The sequence below is a fragment of the Phacochoerus africanus genome, chromosome X, assembly GCF_016906955.1.
Source record: "Phacochoerus africanus isolate WHEZ1 chromosome X, ROS_Pafr_v1, whole genome shotgun sequence".
In the NCBI taxonomy this organism is placed as follows: Eukaryota; Metazoa; Chordata; class Mammalia; order Artiodactyla; family Suidae; genus Phacochoerus; species Phacochoerus africanus.
The window spans coordinates 65755398-65774535 of NC_062560.1; the positions used below are offsets into that span (position 1 = coordinate 65755398).

The following is a 19138-nucleotide window of genomic DNA, read 5'->3' on the forward strand; positions in this document are numbered from 1 at the left end:
TAATAAATGTTAGAGAGGATGTTGAGAAAGGAAATCCTCATACAATGTTGGTGGGAATATATATTGGCACAGCCACTATGGAAAAGAGTATGGAGATTCTTCAAAAAACTAAAAATAGAAGTACCATATCATCCAGTGATTTTATTCTTTGATATATATCCAAAAACCCTGAAAACACTAATTCAAAAATATACATGCACTCCAATGACAGCAGCACTATTTATAATAGTTAATAAATGAAAGCAACCCAAGAAACATACACACACAATAGAACAGCCATTAAAAAAAATGAAATATCACCATTTTTAGCAATGTGGATGGACCTAGGGAATATTATGCTTAGTGAAGTAAGTCAGCCAGAGAAAGAGAGTTATTGTATGTTATCCCTTTTATGTGGAATCTAAAAAATAACACAAAAGTACATAGCAAAAGAGAAACGGACTTAAGGGTGACAGAAAACAAATTAATGGCTACAAGTGGAACGGCAAGAGAGGGGTAAGGAATTAAAAGATACAAAGTACTATATGCAAAATATATAAACAATAAGGGTATACTATAGCATAGGGTATTATAGCAATTACTATATAAAACTTCTAATGGAGTATAATATGCAAAAAAAACTGAATCACTGTGCTGTATATCTGAAACTAATATAAGGCTGTACTCATCAACTATATTTCAATAAAAAAAACCACATCCATTGAGAATTAAGACTAAAACAAACAAACAAACAAAAAAACCCCACAAATTATGTTTTCTCAAATGTTTATGTCCCAAGGACTGCGCTATCCTACAACATTCAAATATTAAAGATTTCTGAAATAAATGTTTGAGTGTTATTAATGATATTCCTACAAATAGGATGTGTTTCAATTGTTTTCTTTTTATTTTTTACTTTTTTTTGTCGTTTCTCTTTTCTAGGGCCGCACCCATGGCATATGGAGGTTCCCAGGCTAGGGGGCTAATCAGAGCTGTAGCTGTCAGTCTACGCCACAGCCACAGCAATGCAGGATCCAGGCTGCGTCTGTGACCTACACCACAGTTCACGACAACGCCAGATTGTTAACCCACTGAGCGAGGCCAGGAATCAAACCCGAAACCTCATGGTTCCTAGTCAGATTGCTAACCACTGAGCCATGACGGGAGCTCCATGTTTACTTTGAAAATAGCATTTAAAGTTTAAAAGTCTTAGGATACACATTTTAATTTAATTTTATTTATTTATTCATTTTTATCATTTCAATTTATTTTAATTTTTTTAGTTGTTATAGAAGAATAAATTACTTCTAAAGAAAAATCAAAAAATAAAAACAAGAGAGAAATAAAAATAAAATCCCCACAATTATCTCAATGGATATAAAGAAATCATTTGACAGTATCAAATACATGTTGATAAAAAGAAAAAACACTCAAAAAAGAGGCAGGGAACATCCTCAACATGATAAATGGTTATTTCTGAAAAAATACAGCAAAACCCATACATAACAGTCAAAGATAGGACGCTTTCCTTCTAATATTAAGAAAAACAAAAGGATGTCTGATCTTGTCACTTTATTTCAACACTGTACTGGAGGTTCTAACAAGGAAATTAGTCAAAAAAAGAAATAAAGGTAATACATATTGTAAAGGAAGAAGGAAATAATCTCTCTTTGTAGATGACATGATCTTATATAAGAAAGATCCTTTAAAATCCACAAAACACTATTAGAACTAATAAATGAGTTAATATACAAAACTTAATTTAAACATTTGCATTGAAAAGTCCAAAACTGAAATTAAGAACACAATTGCATTTGCCATACTATCAAAAAGAATAAAATAAATTTAACACAAGAAGTACAAAAGGCATATATGGGAAATTACAAAAAAATGGTAATTAAAGACCTAAGTAAATGTGAAATATCACATTAATAGAAGATTTAATATTGTTAAGATGGCAACACTTCCTAAAATGAAATACAGACTCAACACAATAATTATAAGAATCCAAGCTGTCTACTTTGTAAAATTTACAAGACTATTCCATGATTGATATAGAGGAGTCCCCACTGTGGCTCGGTAACGAACCCAACAAGTATCCGTGAGGACAGAGGTTTGATCCTTGGCTCCACTCAGTGGGTTAAGGATCTGGCATTGCTTTGAGCTGTGGTGTAGATCGCAGACACGGCTCAGATCCCACTTTGTTCTGTGGTGTAGACTGGCAGCTACAGCTCTGATTCAACCCCTAGCCTGAGAACTGCCAAATGCCACAGGTACAGCACTAAAAAATTAGAATAGAACAGAACAGAACAGAATAGAATAGAATAGAATAGAATAGAATAGAACTCACATAGAACTGCAAAGAACGCAGACCAGCCAAAATATTCTGAGGAGGCAGAGTGGAGGAGGACTCACACTTTCAAAACTTATTTTCAAAGCAACGGTAACCAAAACAGTGTGCTACTGGAGTTCCCAGCATGGCTCAGTAGTTAATGAATCCGACTAAAAACCATGAGGTTGTAGGTTGGATCCGTGGCCTTGCTCAGTGGGTTAAGGATCCGGAGTTGCCGAGAGCTGTGGTGTAGTTCACAGATGCGGCTTGGATCCCACATTGCTGTGGCTCTGGTGCAGGCAAGCTACTGCACCTATGATTCGACCGCTAGCCTGGGAACTGCCATATGCCGCAGGTGCACTCCAAAAAATGGTAAAAGAACACACAAAAAAAGAAAAAAAGGCACTGTGCTACTAGCATGAGGACTAACAAAGAGATCAATGGCATAAAACATTCAATAAATAAATCTGTCTCTTTGGTAGCTAATTTTCAACAAAGGAGCCACAAATATTCAATGAGGAAAGAATAGTCTTCTCTAGAAATAGTGCTTGGACAAATGGATAGCAATAGCAAAAGACTGAAGTTGGACTTTTACCTCATACTATAAATATAAGAATTAACTCCAAATGCACCAAAGACCAAATCTAAAGGCTAAAACGATATACTTCATAGAAGGAAGCAGAGGAGTAAATATTCATGGCCTTGGATTTGGCAATGGTTTCTCAGCTATGACACTAAAAGCATAAAAAACAAAAGAAAAAAAATGGAAAAAACAGATAATTTGGACTTCTTCAAAATGAAAACCTGTAGGTTCAAAAAATACTACCAAGAAGATAAGACTGGAAATCAACGACAAGAAAAAAAACTGAAAAAAAAACCACACAAACACATGGAGACTAAACAACATGCCACTAAACAACCAGTGGATCACTGAAGAAACCAAAGAGGAAATTAAAAAATACCTAGAAGCAAATGACAACAAAGACACGACACTCCAAAACCTATGGGATGCAGCAAAAGCCCATCTAAGAGGAAAGTTTATAGCAGTACAAGCCCACCTCAGGAAACCAGAAAAAGCTCAAATAAACAACCTAACTTTACATCTAAAGCAGCTCGAGAGAGAAGAACAGACAAGACCTAAAGTTAGTAGAGGGAAAGAAATCATAAAGATCAGAGCAGAAATCAGTGAAATAATAAAAACAAAGAAAACCATAGAAAAGATCAATGAAACGAAAAGCTGGTTCTTTGAAAAGAACAACAAAATTGATAAACCCTTATTAGCCAGACTTATCAAGAAAAAAAGAGAGAGGACTCAAATCAATAAAATTAGAAATGAAAAAGGAGAAGTAACAATGAAAGTCACAAAAATTCAAAGGCTCATAAGAGACTACTGTATGCATCTATACACCAATAAAACGGAAAACCTAGAAGAAATGGACAAATTCTTAGAAAAGTACAATCTTCCAAGACTAAACCAAGATGAAATAGAAAAGATGAATGGACCCATCACAACTACTGAAATTGAAACTGTGATTAAAAAACTTCCAACAAACAAAAGTCCAGGACCAGATGGCTTCACAGGAAAATTCTATCAAACATTTACAGAAGAGCTAACACCTATCCTTCTGAAGCTATTTCAAAAAATTGCAGAGGAAGAGATACTCCCAAACTCACTCTATGAGGCCACCATCACCCTGATACCAAAACCAGACAAAGACACTCCAAAAAAAGAAAACTACAGGCCAATTTCATTGATTTTGAACATCGAAGCAAAAATCCTCACCAAAGGAGTTCCCGTCATGGCGCAGTGGTTAACAAATCCGACTAGGAACCATGAGGTTGCAGGTTCGATCCCTGCCCTTGCTCAGTGGGCTAAGGATCCGGTGTTGCCGTGAGCTGTGGTGTAGGTTGCAGACACGGCTCGGATCCTGCAATGCTGTGGCTCTGGCGTAGGCTGGCAGCTACAGCTCCGATTAGACCTCTAGCCTGGTAACCTCCATATGCCGTGGGAGCGGCCCAAGAAGTGGCAAAAAGACCAAAAAAAAAAAAAAAAAACCCCAAAAAAAAAAAACCTCACCAAAATACTAGCAAACTGCATCCAACAATACATTAAAAGGATTGTACATCATGATCAAGTGAGATTTATCCCAGGGATGCAGTTCTTCAATATCTGCAAATCCATCAGAGTGATACACCACATTAACAAACTGAAGAATAAAATCCATATGATCGTCTCAAGAGACACAGAAAAAGCCTCTGACAAAATCCAACACCCATTTCTGATAAAAACCCTTCAGAAAGTGGGCATAACGGGAACCTACCTTACCATCATAAAGGCCATATACGACAAACCCACAGCAAACATCATTCTCAATAGTGAAAAGCTGAAAGAATTCCTGCTGAGATCAGGAACAAGACAAGGATGTCTGCTCTCGCCACTACTGTTCAACGTAGTTTTAGAAGTCCTCGCCATGGCAATCAGAGAAGTAAAAGAAATAAAAGGAATCCAAATGGGAAAGGAAGAAGTAAAACTATCCCTGTTTGCAGATGACATCATACTATACCTAGGGAATCCTAAAGACTCTACCAGAAAACTGTTAGAGCTCATCAATAAATTTGGCAAAGTTGCAGGATACAAAATTGATACACAGAAATCAATGGCATTTCTATACACTAACAATGAAACAGCAGAAACAGAAATTAGGGAAGCAATCCCGTCTACCATCACATCCAAAGAATAAAATAGCTAGGAGTAAACCTACCTAAAGAGACAAAATAACTGTACTCTGAAAACTCTAAGACACTGATGAAAGAAATCAAAGATGACACAAACAGAAAGACATACCATATTCGTGGATTGGAAGAGTTAATATTATCAAAAGGACTATACTACCTAAGGCAATCTACAGATTCAATGCAATCCCTATCAAATTACTAGGGACATTTTTCACAGAACTCGAACAAAATATTTTAAAGTTTGTTTGGAAGCACAAAAGACCCAGAAGAGCCAAAGACATCCTGAGAAAGAAAAATGAAGCTGGAGAAATCAGGCTCCCGGACTTCAGACCATACTACAAAGCAACAATCATCAAAACCGTATGGTACTGGCACAAAGACCGAAATATGGATCAGTGGAACAGGATAGAAAGCCCAGAATTCAACCCATACACCTACAACCAACTCATCTATGACAAAGGTGGCAAAACTATACAATGGAGAAAGGACAGCTCGTTCAATAAGTGGTGCTGGGAAAACTGGACAGCCACATGGAAAAGAATGAAATCAGAACACTCTCTAACACCATACACAAAAATAAACTCCAAATGGATTAAAGACCTAGATAGAAGACCAGACACTATAAAACTCTTGGAGGAAAACATAGGCCAAACACTCGCCGACATAAACCACAGCAACATCTTCTCAGATCCACCTCTTACAGCAATGACAGTAAAAACAAAAATAAACGAATGGGGCTTAATCAAACTTAAAAGTTTCTGCACAGCAAAGGAAACCCTAAACAAAACGAAAAGACAACCCACAGAAAGGGGGAAAATCTTTGCAAGTGAATCCACTGACAAGGGATTCATCTCCAAAATTTATAAACACCTTCTGCAGCTCCATACCAAAAAAACAAACAACCCCATCAAAAAATGGGCAGAAGATCTAAACAGACAGTTCTCCAAAGAAGACATACAGATGGCCAAGAAACACATGAAAAGATGTTCGACATCACTCATCATTAGAGAGATGCCAATCAAAACCACGATGAGGTACCACCTTACACCAGCCAGAATGGCCATCATCCAAAAGTCTACAAACAGTAAGTGCTGAAGAGGGTGTGGAGAAAAAGAAACCCTATTACACTGTTGGTGGGATTGTAAATTGGTGCAACCACTGTGGAAAACAGTATGGAGATGCCTCAGAAAAACTAAACATAGAACTCCCATTTGATCCAGAAATCCCACTCCTGGGCATCTATCCAGAGAAAACCACGACTCGCAAAGACACATGTACTCCAATGTTCATTGCAGCACTCTTTGCAATAGCCAAGACATGGAAACAACCTAAATGTCCATCGACAGAGGAGTGGATCAAGAAGATGTGGTACATGCACACAATGGAATATGACTCAGCCATTAAAATGAACGAAATACCAGCATTTTTAGCAACATGGATGGACCTAGAAATTATCATGCTAAGTGAAGTCAGCCATACAATGAGACACCAACATCAAATGTGTTCACTGACATGTGGAATCTGAAAAAAGGACAGACTGAACTTCTTTGCAGAACAGATGCTGACTCACAGACTTTGAAAAACTTATGGTCTCCGGAGGACACAGTTTGGGGGGTGGGGGGGTGTGCTTGGGCTGTGGGATGGAAATCCTGTGAAAGTGGATTGTGACGATCATTATACAACTATAGATGTGATAAATTCATTTGAGTAATAAAAAAATAATAAAAGAAAGAAAGAAAGGATAATGAGAAGAAGAAAAAAATGAACGAAATACCAGCATTTTTAGCAACATGGATGGACCTAGAAATTATCATGCTAAGTGAAGTCAGCCATACAATGAGACACCAACATCAAATGTGTTCACTGACATGTGGAATCTGAAAAAAGGACAGACTGAACTTCTTTGCAGAACAGATACTGACTCACAGACTTTGAAAAACTTATGGTCTCCGGAGGACACAGTTTGGGGGGTGGAGGGATGTGCTTGGGCTGTGGGATGGAAATCCTGTGAAATTGGATTGTGATGATCATTATACAACTATGGATGTGATAAATTCACTGAGTAGTAAAAAAAAAAGAAAAAGAATTAAAAAGAAAAAAAAAGTTCAGAAGGGAGAGTGAAGAAAATGTAAAAAAAAAAAAAAAAGTGAAAAGAAAAGCCACAGAATGAGAGAAAATATTCACAAAGCATGTAGTTTGTGAATGATAAAGGCTTGGTATGCAGGAAACTTTTTTTAATTTTCAAAATAGTCTTTTAACTCAATAACAAAAAGATAAAAGCCTAATTCAAAATTGGGCAGATGACCTGAATAAACATTTTTTTCCAAATAAGATATACAAACAGTCAATAAATACATGAAAAGATGTTCAGCATTATTATTCATTATAGAAACGCAAATCAAAATCATGAGGTACCACTTCACAGCCACTAGGAATGGTATAATTAAAACGACAACAAAAGAAAACAAGTGTTGGCAAAGCTGTAGAGAAATCAGAACCTTGTACACTGCTTCTTGGGAATGTAAAACAGTGCAGCCAGAAAGAGTAGAAAACAGGTTGATGGATCCTCAGTATGTTAAACATAGAATTGCCATGTGACCCAATAATTTCATTTCTAGCTAAATATACAAAAGAATTGAAAACAGATGTTTAAATAAGAACTTGTATACAAATGTTCATAGCAGCACTATTCACAATAGCCAGAAGGCGAAAACAACAAAAATATCTATGAATGAATGAATGAATGAATGAATGAATAACCAAAACATAGGTATTATCTATATAATGGAATATTACTAGGATATAAAAAGAAATAAAACACTGAAATTTGCTACAACTTGGATGAACCTTAAAAACATGCTGCATGAACGAAGCCAGTCACAAAAGGCCACATATTATATGACTGTATTTATATGAAATGTCAATAATAGGTCAAGGTATATAAACAGAAAGTAGATTAGTAATTGCTAGGAGGTGAAAGAGGTAGAAAGGGGGTAGAGCAGAGTGATAGCTAATGAGTACAGGGTTTCTTTGGCGGTGATTAATACGTTCAAACATTGACTATAGTGGTAATTGAACAGTTCTGAAAACCACTGACTTGCACATGGGTGAATTGCCTGATATGTGAATTATATCTCAATAACACCATTTAAAAAAATCTATTTATTTATTTAGAGTACCACCTACAACATATGGAAGTTCCCAGGGCTAGCGGTGGAATCGAAGCTGCACTACCAGCTTATGCGACAGCCACAGCAGTGCCAGATTGGAGCCACATCTGCAACCTACACAGCAGCTTGTGGTAACACGAGATCCTTAACCAACTAAGAGAGGCCAGGGATCGAACCTGAGTCCTCATGGACAGTGTGTCAGGTTCTTAAACCACTGAGCCACAATAGGAACTCCCAAAAATCTTAATTTTGCTACAACTGCAGCAACAAAGCCATATTTCTATGGATATGGACAAAAAAGAAAGTGTAGAAAAAATAGATTAGGGTTGTGGGTCTGGGAGTATTTTTTGTTCTGTTGTTAAAATGTTTATATGTTTAAATAGATATATTTAAAATTATGATATACAAATGTTTGTAACTCACCTTTGTAAATAAGAGGTTTATCTTTATCTTCTGTCTTCTCCCTACTAGCCAATTCAAGAAAATCTTCAATCAAGTCCAGAGATATGAGAGACTGGCTAAAAACAAGGCTAAAAAAAAAAACCGTATAAATGTTCATGGATTAGAAGATTCACATAATAAAGATATCACTTTTTCCCACTTTGATCTACAAATTCAACATGATTCTAATCAAAACCCCAGTAGGATTTTTTTGTAGAAATTAAGAAGTTGATTCTAAAGTTTACATGCATATGCCAAGTACACAGAGTAGCCAAAGCAATTTTGAAAGATAAAAAGCTGGAGGTCTAACTCTATATGATTTCGACACAAAGCTAGGGTAATCAAAATAATGTAGTACTGATGAAGAGGCCTACACGAATCAATAGAATAGAATACAGAGTTATAGAGAATATAAAGCTACTATAGTTAACTGGTTTTTGACAAAGAGGTAAAGGCAATTCAATAGAAAAAAAATTAGTCTTTTCAACAACAGTCGAAAAAATTGGACATTCATATGCAAAGACAATGAATTTCAGCCTAAGAATCATCATTTACACAAAAATTAACTCAAGATGGAGTATAAATCTAAATGTAAAATTTAATCTATGAGGGAAAAAAGTTGATAAATTGGGCTTTATCAAAACTAAAAACTTTACTCTGCAAAAGACACTATTTAGAAAATGAGAAAAAATGTCTTCCTAATAAAACTATTTGAGTAATTTCAGCTTATACATTCTAAAACATTTTGTCATTTCAAGTCTTTCTGCAAACTCCTGACTCTCTATCCCAGTAGTTTTTTTTAAACTACTTTTTAGCCATGAAAACTATTTGTTCACATAAAGTCTTCTGTGTTAGAATAAAATAAATAATAAAAACAAGGTGCTTTAGGCATTGGGGAAGAAGAAGGAAATGTTACTGAGTCCACACCCTCTGCTCTAGGTCAACCACTGATCTGTCATACTGGGGAGAAGTGGACATAATCACACACTGGAAAGGAAGAAAAATCTAGAAAAAGAATATAGAAGGGTTCATTCTCTCTCATATATACAAAGTAGGTCAGTGTACAACATATTTAACAACATACATATTGACTAATGTATGGCTTCCTGAACTCTGCACAGTGGAAGTCTACTGCCCACAGAAATGAATTGACTCCTGGTGCTCAGTGTAAATGACCAAGGGCAATGCCTTGTTCCTCAGTAAATTATCTTTCCCAGAATCAAAACCTTTATTAATCAATTCTTTCTAAGCTACAAATTACATTTCTGACAGTTCTTGTAACTGGGAAACTTAAATTCTCAAAAACACTAATTATTTCATTGGAATTAATCTATGATTTGTGCTACTATTCTGGAAAAAGGATTGACTTAAGTCAGTTAGCATTAAAGCTGGTTCTGGGAACCTGTCAGCTCAGATAAACCTCACTATGAAAAAAGTAGTATTACTAGGACTAAGTGGCTATACATTAATGATCATCTCTGTTAATCTTTTCTAGTTGAAGATAACATGAAGAACTATTCTGGTTGGTAATAATTTTCATAGTTATATAAACTATTCTGGCTTTATTTATTTCATTAAAAACCCATGTGAAAATGTAAAAGAAATGCTTATCAAATTCACACATATCAAAAATAACTGAGAATAAAGATTCAATCAAAATTTAATATTTAAATTATAGAAAACAAATTAGTTAGAAGGGGTGGGCTGAAATCAGGGGTGTACTGGGGTTGTATGTAACTAGCTTAAAACAGGAAAGTGGGTTGTTAGCATCACATTTTACCTCTGACGTCATGTTGCTAGCCTGAAATTGGCCACTGTGGGATTATTTATACCATGAAAATCAGCAAATGTTACAAATTAGGGCTTTTCTTTCCAGTTTCTGTGCTTTATCTATCATCATCATTATCACCATCAATCAGTATTATTTCTTGGAGAGTCAGTTGTTAAGCAGATTTCAGGACACCCACACTTGCTTTAAAAAAAAAATCACTTGAATTCATTTATCTTTTTTCCCTATGAAATATCAATTTTCATTTTGGTCAAAATATCAGCTGCAAAGATGAGAACAGGGGACTATGATTTAATAACTATTCTTTAAAACAAAAGGTCTTACTGGACCACAAGTCAATATGAACCAACAGTGTTATTTAGATGTTGGAAAATCTCTATCAGATTGCATGAATGGAATTATAGGATTCAGAATAAACAAGAACCAGCCTCACTAAAATTTTGTGTTACTGAACACTCAGCTGAAGTATTTTGTTTACTGTGACCATATTTTGAGATGAGTGTTAAAAAACTGAATTATTTTTAAGACCATGTCACAACTGAAATTATGCCATACAAAGAATACATCAATCCACTGAGAAGAGAAAGCTAAAAGTGATGAGAGAGAAACCCACCACTATCTGAAGAGGAGACAACTGAAATAGTAGTAGTGATGTCTGTAACCTACTTTGAAAGGCATCAGGAAAAGAAGACAGATTGAGGGATTGATAGATAAAGAATAAAGAATGACTTAAAAAAATACAACAGGAGTTCCCGTAGTGGCGCAGCGGAAATAAATCTGACTAGGAACCATGAGGTTGCAGGTTCGATCCCTGGCCTCACTCAGTGAGTTAAGGATCCGGCGTTGCCGTGAGTTGTGATGTAGGTTGCAGACGAGGCTCAGATCTGATGTTGCTGTGGCTGTGGCTGTGGTGTAGGCCAGTGGCTATAGCTTCAATTGGATCCCTAGCCTGGGCACCTTCATATGGGGCAAGTGCAAAATAAGTGACCTAGCCTGGGACCCCTCCATATGCCCGCAAATGCCCTAAAAAGGGGAAAAAAAAAACAATAAAATAAAAAATACAATACAGATTCTAGGTGACGGGTGTACAGGTATTCACTAAAAATTATTTCTGCTTTTTGTTATGCATGAACATTTCCATAATGAAATATTCACAATTCCAGAAATGCAGTTTTATACTCTTAACAATGATAACATCTATAAGTTGGGTTAATGGCTAAAAATGACCATTATAACAGTAGTTTTTAAAAGAAATATATATGTTCTATTTTAGACCAGGTGGGGAATAAGGAATAGAGTATACACTATAGATAAGGATACATTTTCTAAGACTTCTAAGTATTCAACTATAGGGAGCCTTCTGAGATGAAAAATATTCTACCCAGAAAAGGCTAGGAGAACATCCATGATGAACATAGTAGAAGAAATTCTTGTACTGGTTAGGAAATTAAAAGACCACTAGGGAGTTCCCGCTGTGATGCAGTGGGTTAATGATCTGGCTTGTCTCTGTGGAGGCACTAGTTTGATCCCCAGACAGGCACAGTGAGTAAAGGATCTAGCATCACTGAAGCTGTGGTGTAGGTCGCAGCTCCAACTTAGATTTGATCCCTGGCCCAGGAACTTCATGTGCTGCAGGGGCAGCCAAAAGGGGGAAAAAAAGAAAGAAGAAATAAAGACCATTAAAATCTCTTCTACACCAGTAAAATATTTGTATGGTACCCAATAAAAATTAACTTGAAACTATAGAAGTTAAGAGAAAAAAAAATATGAGCATGTCTAGAACATTAATCTCTCCTGACTTTTAAGGAATTCTGAACTCAAATATGCACTTTCTACTTGACATCTCTCATGGACACCTAATAGGCCTTAGAAACTTAAAGCCAGAGCAGGACTCTTTACTACCTCTAACAAACTTAGCTCTCACCTAATCTCTTCCATTTTAGTAAATAATACTATAATTTACCACTCAAATGGGAAAGTGTGGGAGTCATCTTTCACTACTATCTCCTTCTTGCTGCCCCACATTTAACTTAACAAATGCTGTTGTTTCTACTCCAAAATATACCCTTTATCTCTACTACTACCTCTCTATTCCAAGCCAACATCAGTCCTTATCTGAATAACTTGTTTCTGTATAAATAAAGTTGAAATATATAACAAAGATAACTTTAGTGAATTATTAGGTGCCAGGTAGTGGTTAATAAAAAAGAATGCAATGAATGGTATGTGTCTTCAAACAACTGACTATCCAGTGAAAGGACATGTCAAGCCCATTAGAATGTGATGAGTAGAGGTGTATTAAAATGTGGTATTAAAATATAACAGAAAAAAACAAAAATAATTTAAAATGAAAAACAAATAAATACTCTTATATAGAAAAAAAGAATAAAATAAAAAATAAAATACAACGGAGACTCTACCTCTTTCCAGGAAAGTTAAAGAAACTAAATTTGAGAATTTTTTTAAGAAAATAGATTCTTATATTTTAGCCTTATGTTAAACTGCTGAAAGTTTTTAAACAAAAAATTATCACATTAAAAGCATTATATTTTTAAAATATTTTATGACAAGAATTTAGGACCTTGTAACAGTATAAACAATAAGCCTGGTTCAAAACATTAAAAGTATGTTTTTAAAATAGTAAAATGAAGGATAATACTAGGGGCTGGAATACAGGGAAGGGAATGGGGGAACAACTTCTAGAAGTAAAACAAATGGGAACAAAAAACAAAGGAAAATAATAGTGCAATAAAAGAGGTGAAATAAAGTCTGAGAAGTGTTTACTACATTTGGAAATTAGGTCATTAAATGTGACTTAAGGGGGGAAAATTTTAGTAAAGTTAACAGGGTAGAAGCAACACTGCACGGATTAAAAAAATGATTATGAAAATGATGAAATATAAGTATCAACTAGAGGCTTTGCTCAAGGAAATAAGTTCAAGATGCAATAGCCAGAAGAGAATAACAGCACTGAAGAAATAACCAGAATATGTACTCAGAATGAGTGGCTTAGGAGGAAGCTGTCTATCACTACACTAATCAAGAAATTACATCTTTACAAAGGAAGAAAACAAAGCCAATTATTCAAATAAACTGTTTAAACAATAAAAAGTTATCAAAACGTTCATTTATATAATAAAAACAGGAAATAAGAAAGAACTTACACTTTATCCCCAATTTCCTCTGCCATTCGAAGAATTTCAAACAGAAGTACCATTTTTCCAGAATGTTCTAAAACCTCAGCATCAGCATCTGTAACAAAATCTTTGTACCAGTCTGGAGCTGGGCTGCTTGGATTAGAAGAGGAAGCAGCTTTACCTAAACAAAATAAATGAAAAATAATTAATTAGGCAAATAAGGGAAGAAAGTGAAAGACCTGGAGAGAGGGACTAAGAAAAAGATCAAGAGAAACATATAGACCGACCAACCTAGGGAGAGAGTAAGAAAGACATTGATAGGGATTTGGGGAGAAGGGTGTGAAACACACACACAGATAGACAGAAAGACAGACAGGGAGGAGAGGACCACAGGGGAGAGAGAGCTCTACACTCTGAGAGAATACACAAAAGCACAAGGTACGGGAGGGGAGATAGACAGAACAAACTCACCCTGGGAGAGGGAGATAAAGAAACAGAGTCAGAGAAAGACACAAAAACATATACAAACACATATATGCACACAGAGGAAGAAAGACATGGAGGAGGGGCACCAAGTGAGAGAATAAGCAAGAGACAGAACCTGAGAATGTATGAGAAACAGAATTCATCTCTTTAGATGAGGCCCCCAGGCCCTGAGACAGTATAATCCCCAGAGCACATCCCAAGAGACAAGGGCCAGGAAAGAAATACATAGAGAGTCAGAGAGAGAGAGAGAGAAAAGGCAGAGAGAACAGAGAAAGAGAGAGCCAGAGAAAGAGAGAGCAAGAGAGTGGGTGAGAGAAGACAGAAGAGGAGAAGGAGAATAGGAATTGAGGAAGGGAAGGGAAAATGACTCTAAACTTAGAGATCAAGAGAGAAAAGATCTTAGGGGCAGGAAACATTTAACTGTTCTACTAGAATTCTGGAAGACTCAAACCAAGGATTGATCCCAGCATCAAAATATCATATTAAATCATTTTGGCTCTTATCTTTCCCATAAAATTTAACTATAAAAGGCATAAGAAGCAAAACAAAATAATCTATGAAAGATATAAACATAAACAGTTCGAGTTCAAAATAAGAAATGTACAGGTTTAACTTGCTTCCATTCCTTCACTCAATTGCCTTTTAATGAAAAGTACTTTAAATTTTTATATATTGTTATAAAATATTTCATATATTCAGAAAACTATATAGACTATAAAGAACAGCAATGTTCCAGAAGAAGGGATTAAGACGGCAGAATAGAAGGACTGGACCTCAACCTCTCTCCTAAAAACAAAAAAATTCACAACTAAAGACGGAGCATTCTTCACGCAACTGGACCGGAAACTTTAAAAAAGATATCCTACTCCAGAACAAAAAGAGGAGGACACCAAAAGAGAGGTAGGAGGGGTGATTTCGTGATATAAGCAGCCCAATACCTCCTGGGTGGGAAGACCCACAGACTGGAAACTAACTAGTCCACAAAGACTACCCTACAGGAGTGAGAGTTCTGAGCCCCACATCAAACTCTCACGTGTGGGAATCTGGCGCTTGGAGAAAGAGCCCCTGGAGCATCTGGCATTGAAGGCCAGTGGGGCTTGTGTGCAGGAGCTCCATGGGACTGGGGGAAATGGAGACCCCATTCTTAAAAGGTGCACAAAGACTTTCACGTGCACTGGGCCCCAGGGCAAAGCAAAGTCTCCATAGGAATCTGGGTCAAATCTGACTGCAGTTCTTAGAGGACATCCTGGGAAAACAGGGGTTAATATGGCTTGTTGTGAGGGAAGGATATTGAAAGCAAAACTCTCTGGAATATTCAGCAGCCTGCCTTTATCTGTAGGTGGCCATTTTGGGATAATCTGGCCCCACCCTTCAATCAGCAGTGAGAAGCCCCATGGCAAACAACAATCCCTGTGGTATCATAGCCCTGCCCCTCAGTAAACAAGCTACCTAAAGACCCCTCAAGCACACAGCTGCCTCTAATCCCATCCAGAGACTAAGCCCCACCTGCCAGAGGGATAGGAATCAGCTCCACCTACCAGTGGGCAGGCATCAGCCCCTCCCATCAGGAAACCTACAGCAAGACCCCATACTGACTTCAGCCACAGGAGGGTAGACACCGGAAGTAAGAGAGGCTAAAACTCTATAACCTCTAAAATGGTCACCACACCAAAAACCTATAAAAATGAAAAGACAGAGAACTATAACACAAATGAGGGAGAAAGGAAAAACCCCAGAAAATCTGCTAAGTGATGAGGAGATTCTCAGCCTCCAGGAAAAAGACTTTAGACTGTTGATGCTGAAGATGATGCAAGAAATTGGAAATAAACTGGAGTCAAAGATGGATAACTTACAGGAAACACTGAGCAAAGAGATACAAAATATAAAACTTAAACAAGAACAGATGCAGAATACAATAACTGAAATAAAAAATTCACTAGAAGCAGCTAACAGCAGAACACAGGAGGCAGAAGAACGAATAAGTGAGGTGGAGGGACACATTAGTGGAAATTACGGATGCAGAAGAGAAAAGAGAAAAAAGATTGAAAACAAATGAAGAGAGTCTAAGAGAACTCTAGGACAACATTAAACGCACCAACATCCGTATTATAGGGATGCCAGAAGAAGAAGAGAGAGAAAAGGAGACAGAAAAAATATTCCAAGAGATAATAGCCGAAAATTTCCCTAACATGGGAAAGGAATCACTGATTCAAATCCAGGAAGGAAAACGAGTACCATATAAAATAAACCCAAGGAGGAATAAACCGAGACACATATTAATCCAACTGACCAAAATTAAAGACAGAGAGAAAATCTTAAAAGCAGCTAGGGAAAAGAAACAAGGGAACCCTGATAAGGTTATACGCAGATTTTTCAGCACAAACATTTAACCAGCAAGGCTCTCACAGATAAGCAAAAGTTGAGAGAATTCAGCCTTACAGCAAATACTACAGGAACTTCTCTCGGCAGAAAAGAACAAGAGAAGAAGGAAAGAAAAAAGAACAACAAAAACAAATCCAAAGCAATTAATAAAATGGAAATAAGAACATACATATCAATAATTACCTTAAATGTTAATGGCCTAAATGCCCCAACCAAAAGACATAGACTGGCTGAATGGATACAAAAACAAGAGCCATATATATGCTGTCTTCAAGAGACCCACTTCACCTCTAGGGACACATACAAATTGAAAGTGAGTGGATGGAAGACAATATTTCATGCAAACGGGGATCAAAAGAAAGCTGGAGTAGGAATACTCATATCAGACAAAATAGACTTTAAAAGGAAGAATATTTTAAGGAACAAGAAAGGTCATTACATAATGATCAAAGGATCAATCCAAGAAGAAGAGATAACAATATCAAATATATATGCATCCAACAAAGGTTCACCACAATATATAAGGCACCTGCTAACAACCTTAAAAGGACAAATTGACAATAACACAATAATAGTGGGGGACTTGAACACCCCACTTACAACAATGGACAAATCAACCAGACAGAAAATCAATAAGGAAACACAGGCCCTGAACGATGCATTAAAACAGATGGACTTAATAGATATTTATGGGACATTCCACCAAAAAGCAACAGAATACACACTCTTCTCAAGTGCACATGGAACATTCTCTAAGGTTGATTTCATCCTAGGCTACAAATCCAAACTCAGTAACTTTTAGAAAATTGAAATCATATCAAACATCTTTTCTGACAACAACACTATATGACTAGAAATGAACAGCAAGAAAAAAGCTGCAAAAAACACAAACACATGGAGACATGCTAGTAAACAACCAGTGGATCACTGAAGAAACCAAAGAGGAAATTAAAAAATACCTAGAAGCAAATGACAACAAAGACACGACACTCCAAAACCTATGGGATGCAGCAAAAGCCCATCTAAGAGGAAAGTTTATAGCAGTACAAGCCCACCTCAGGAAACCAGAAAAAGCTCAAATAAACAACCTAACTTTACATCTAAAGCAGCTCGAGAGAGAAGAACAGACAAGACCTAAAGTTAGTAGAGGGAAAGAAATCATAAAGATCAGAGCAGAAATCAGTGAAATAATAAAAACAAAGAAAACCATAGAAAAGATCAATGAAACGAAAAGCTGGTTCTTTGAAAAGAACAACAAAATTGATAAACCCTTATTAGCCAGACTTATCAAGAAAAAAAGAGAGAGGACTCAAATCAATAAAATTAGAAATGAAAAAGGAGAAGTAACAATGAAAGTCACAAAAATTCAAAGGCTCATAAGAGACTACTGTATGCATCTATACACCAATAAAACGGAAAACCTAGAAGAAATGGACAAATTCTTAGAAAAGTACAATCTTCCAAGACTAAACCAAGATGAAATAGAAAAGATGAATGGACCCATCACAACTACTGAAATTGAAACTGTGATTAAAAAACTTCCAACAAACAAAAGTCCAGGACCAGATGGCTTCACAGGAAAATTCTATCAAACATTTACAGAAGAGCTAACACCTATCCTTCTGAAGCTATTTCAAAAAATTGCAGAGGAAGAGATACTCCCAAACTCACTCTATGAGGCCACCATCACCCTGATACCAAAACCAGACAAAGACACTCCAAAAAAAGAAAACTACAGGCCAATTTCATTGATTTTGAACATCGAAGCAAAAATCCTCACCAAAGGAGTTCCCGTCATGGCGCAGTGGTTAACAAATCCGACTAGGAACCATGAGGTTGCAGGTTCGATCCCTGCCCTTGCTCAGTGGGCTAAGGATCCGGTGTTGCCGTGAGCTGTGGTGTAGGTTGCAGACACGGCTCGGATCCTGCAATGCTGTGGCTCTGGCGTAGGCTGGCAGCTACAGCTCCGATTAGACCTCTAGCCTGGTAACCTCCATATGCCGTGGGAGCGGCCCAAGAAGTGGCAAAAAGACCAAAAAAAAAAAAAAAAAACCCCAAAAAAAAAAAAAACCTCACCAAAATACTAGCAAACTGCATCCAACAATACATTAAAAGGATTGTACATCATGATCAAGTGAGATTTATCCCAGGGATGCAGTTCTTCAATATCTGCAAATCCATCAGAGTGATACACCACATTAACAAACTGAAGAATAAAATCCATATGATCGTCTCAAGAGACACAGAAAAAGCCTCTGACAAAATCCAACACCCATTTCTGATAAAAACCCTTCAGAAAGTGGGCATAACGGGAACCTACCTTACCATCATAAAGGCCATATACGACAAACCCACAGCAAACATCATTCTCAATAGTGAAAAGCTGAAAGAATTCCTGCTGAGATCAGGAACAAGACAAGGATGTCTGCTCTCGCCACTACTGTTCAACGTAGTTTTAGAAGTCCTCGCCATGGCAATCAGAGAAGTAAAAGAAATAAAAGGAATCCAAATGGGAAAGGAAGAAGTAAAACTATCCCTGTTTGCAGATGACATCATACTATACCTAGGGAATCCTAAAGACTCTACCAGAAAACTGTTAGAGCTCATCAATAAATTTGGCAAAGTTGCAGGATACAAAATTGATACACAGAAATCAATGGCATTTCTATACACTAACAATGAAACA

At 36.6% G+C, this 19138-nt stretch overlaps 1 protein-coding gene across 6 annotated transcripts in view; it reads right to left on the bottom strand.

The window, feature by feature from the left end:
* ATRX (ATRX chromatin remodeler) overlaps positions 1–19138 on the bottom strand; it is a 293130-nt gene that overhangs the window by 54295 nt on the left and 219697 nt on the right. For all 6 annotated transcript variants that reach the window (XM_047765775.1, XM_047765772.1, XM_047765770.1 and 3 more), the window contains 2 exons: positions 13612–13765; positions 8641–8747 (listed from right to left, as the gene is read on the bottom strand). In XM_047765775.1, the coding sequence (XP_047621731.1) occupies positions 8641–8747; positions 13612–13765 (261 nt within the window). The remainder of the gene's footprint in view (positions 1–8640; positions 8748–13611; positions 13766–19138) is intronic.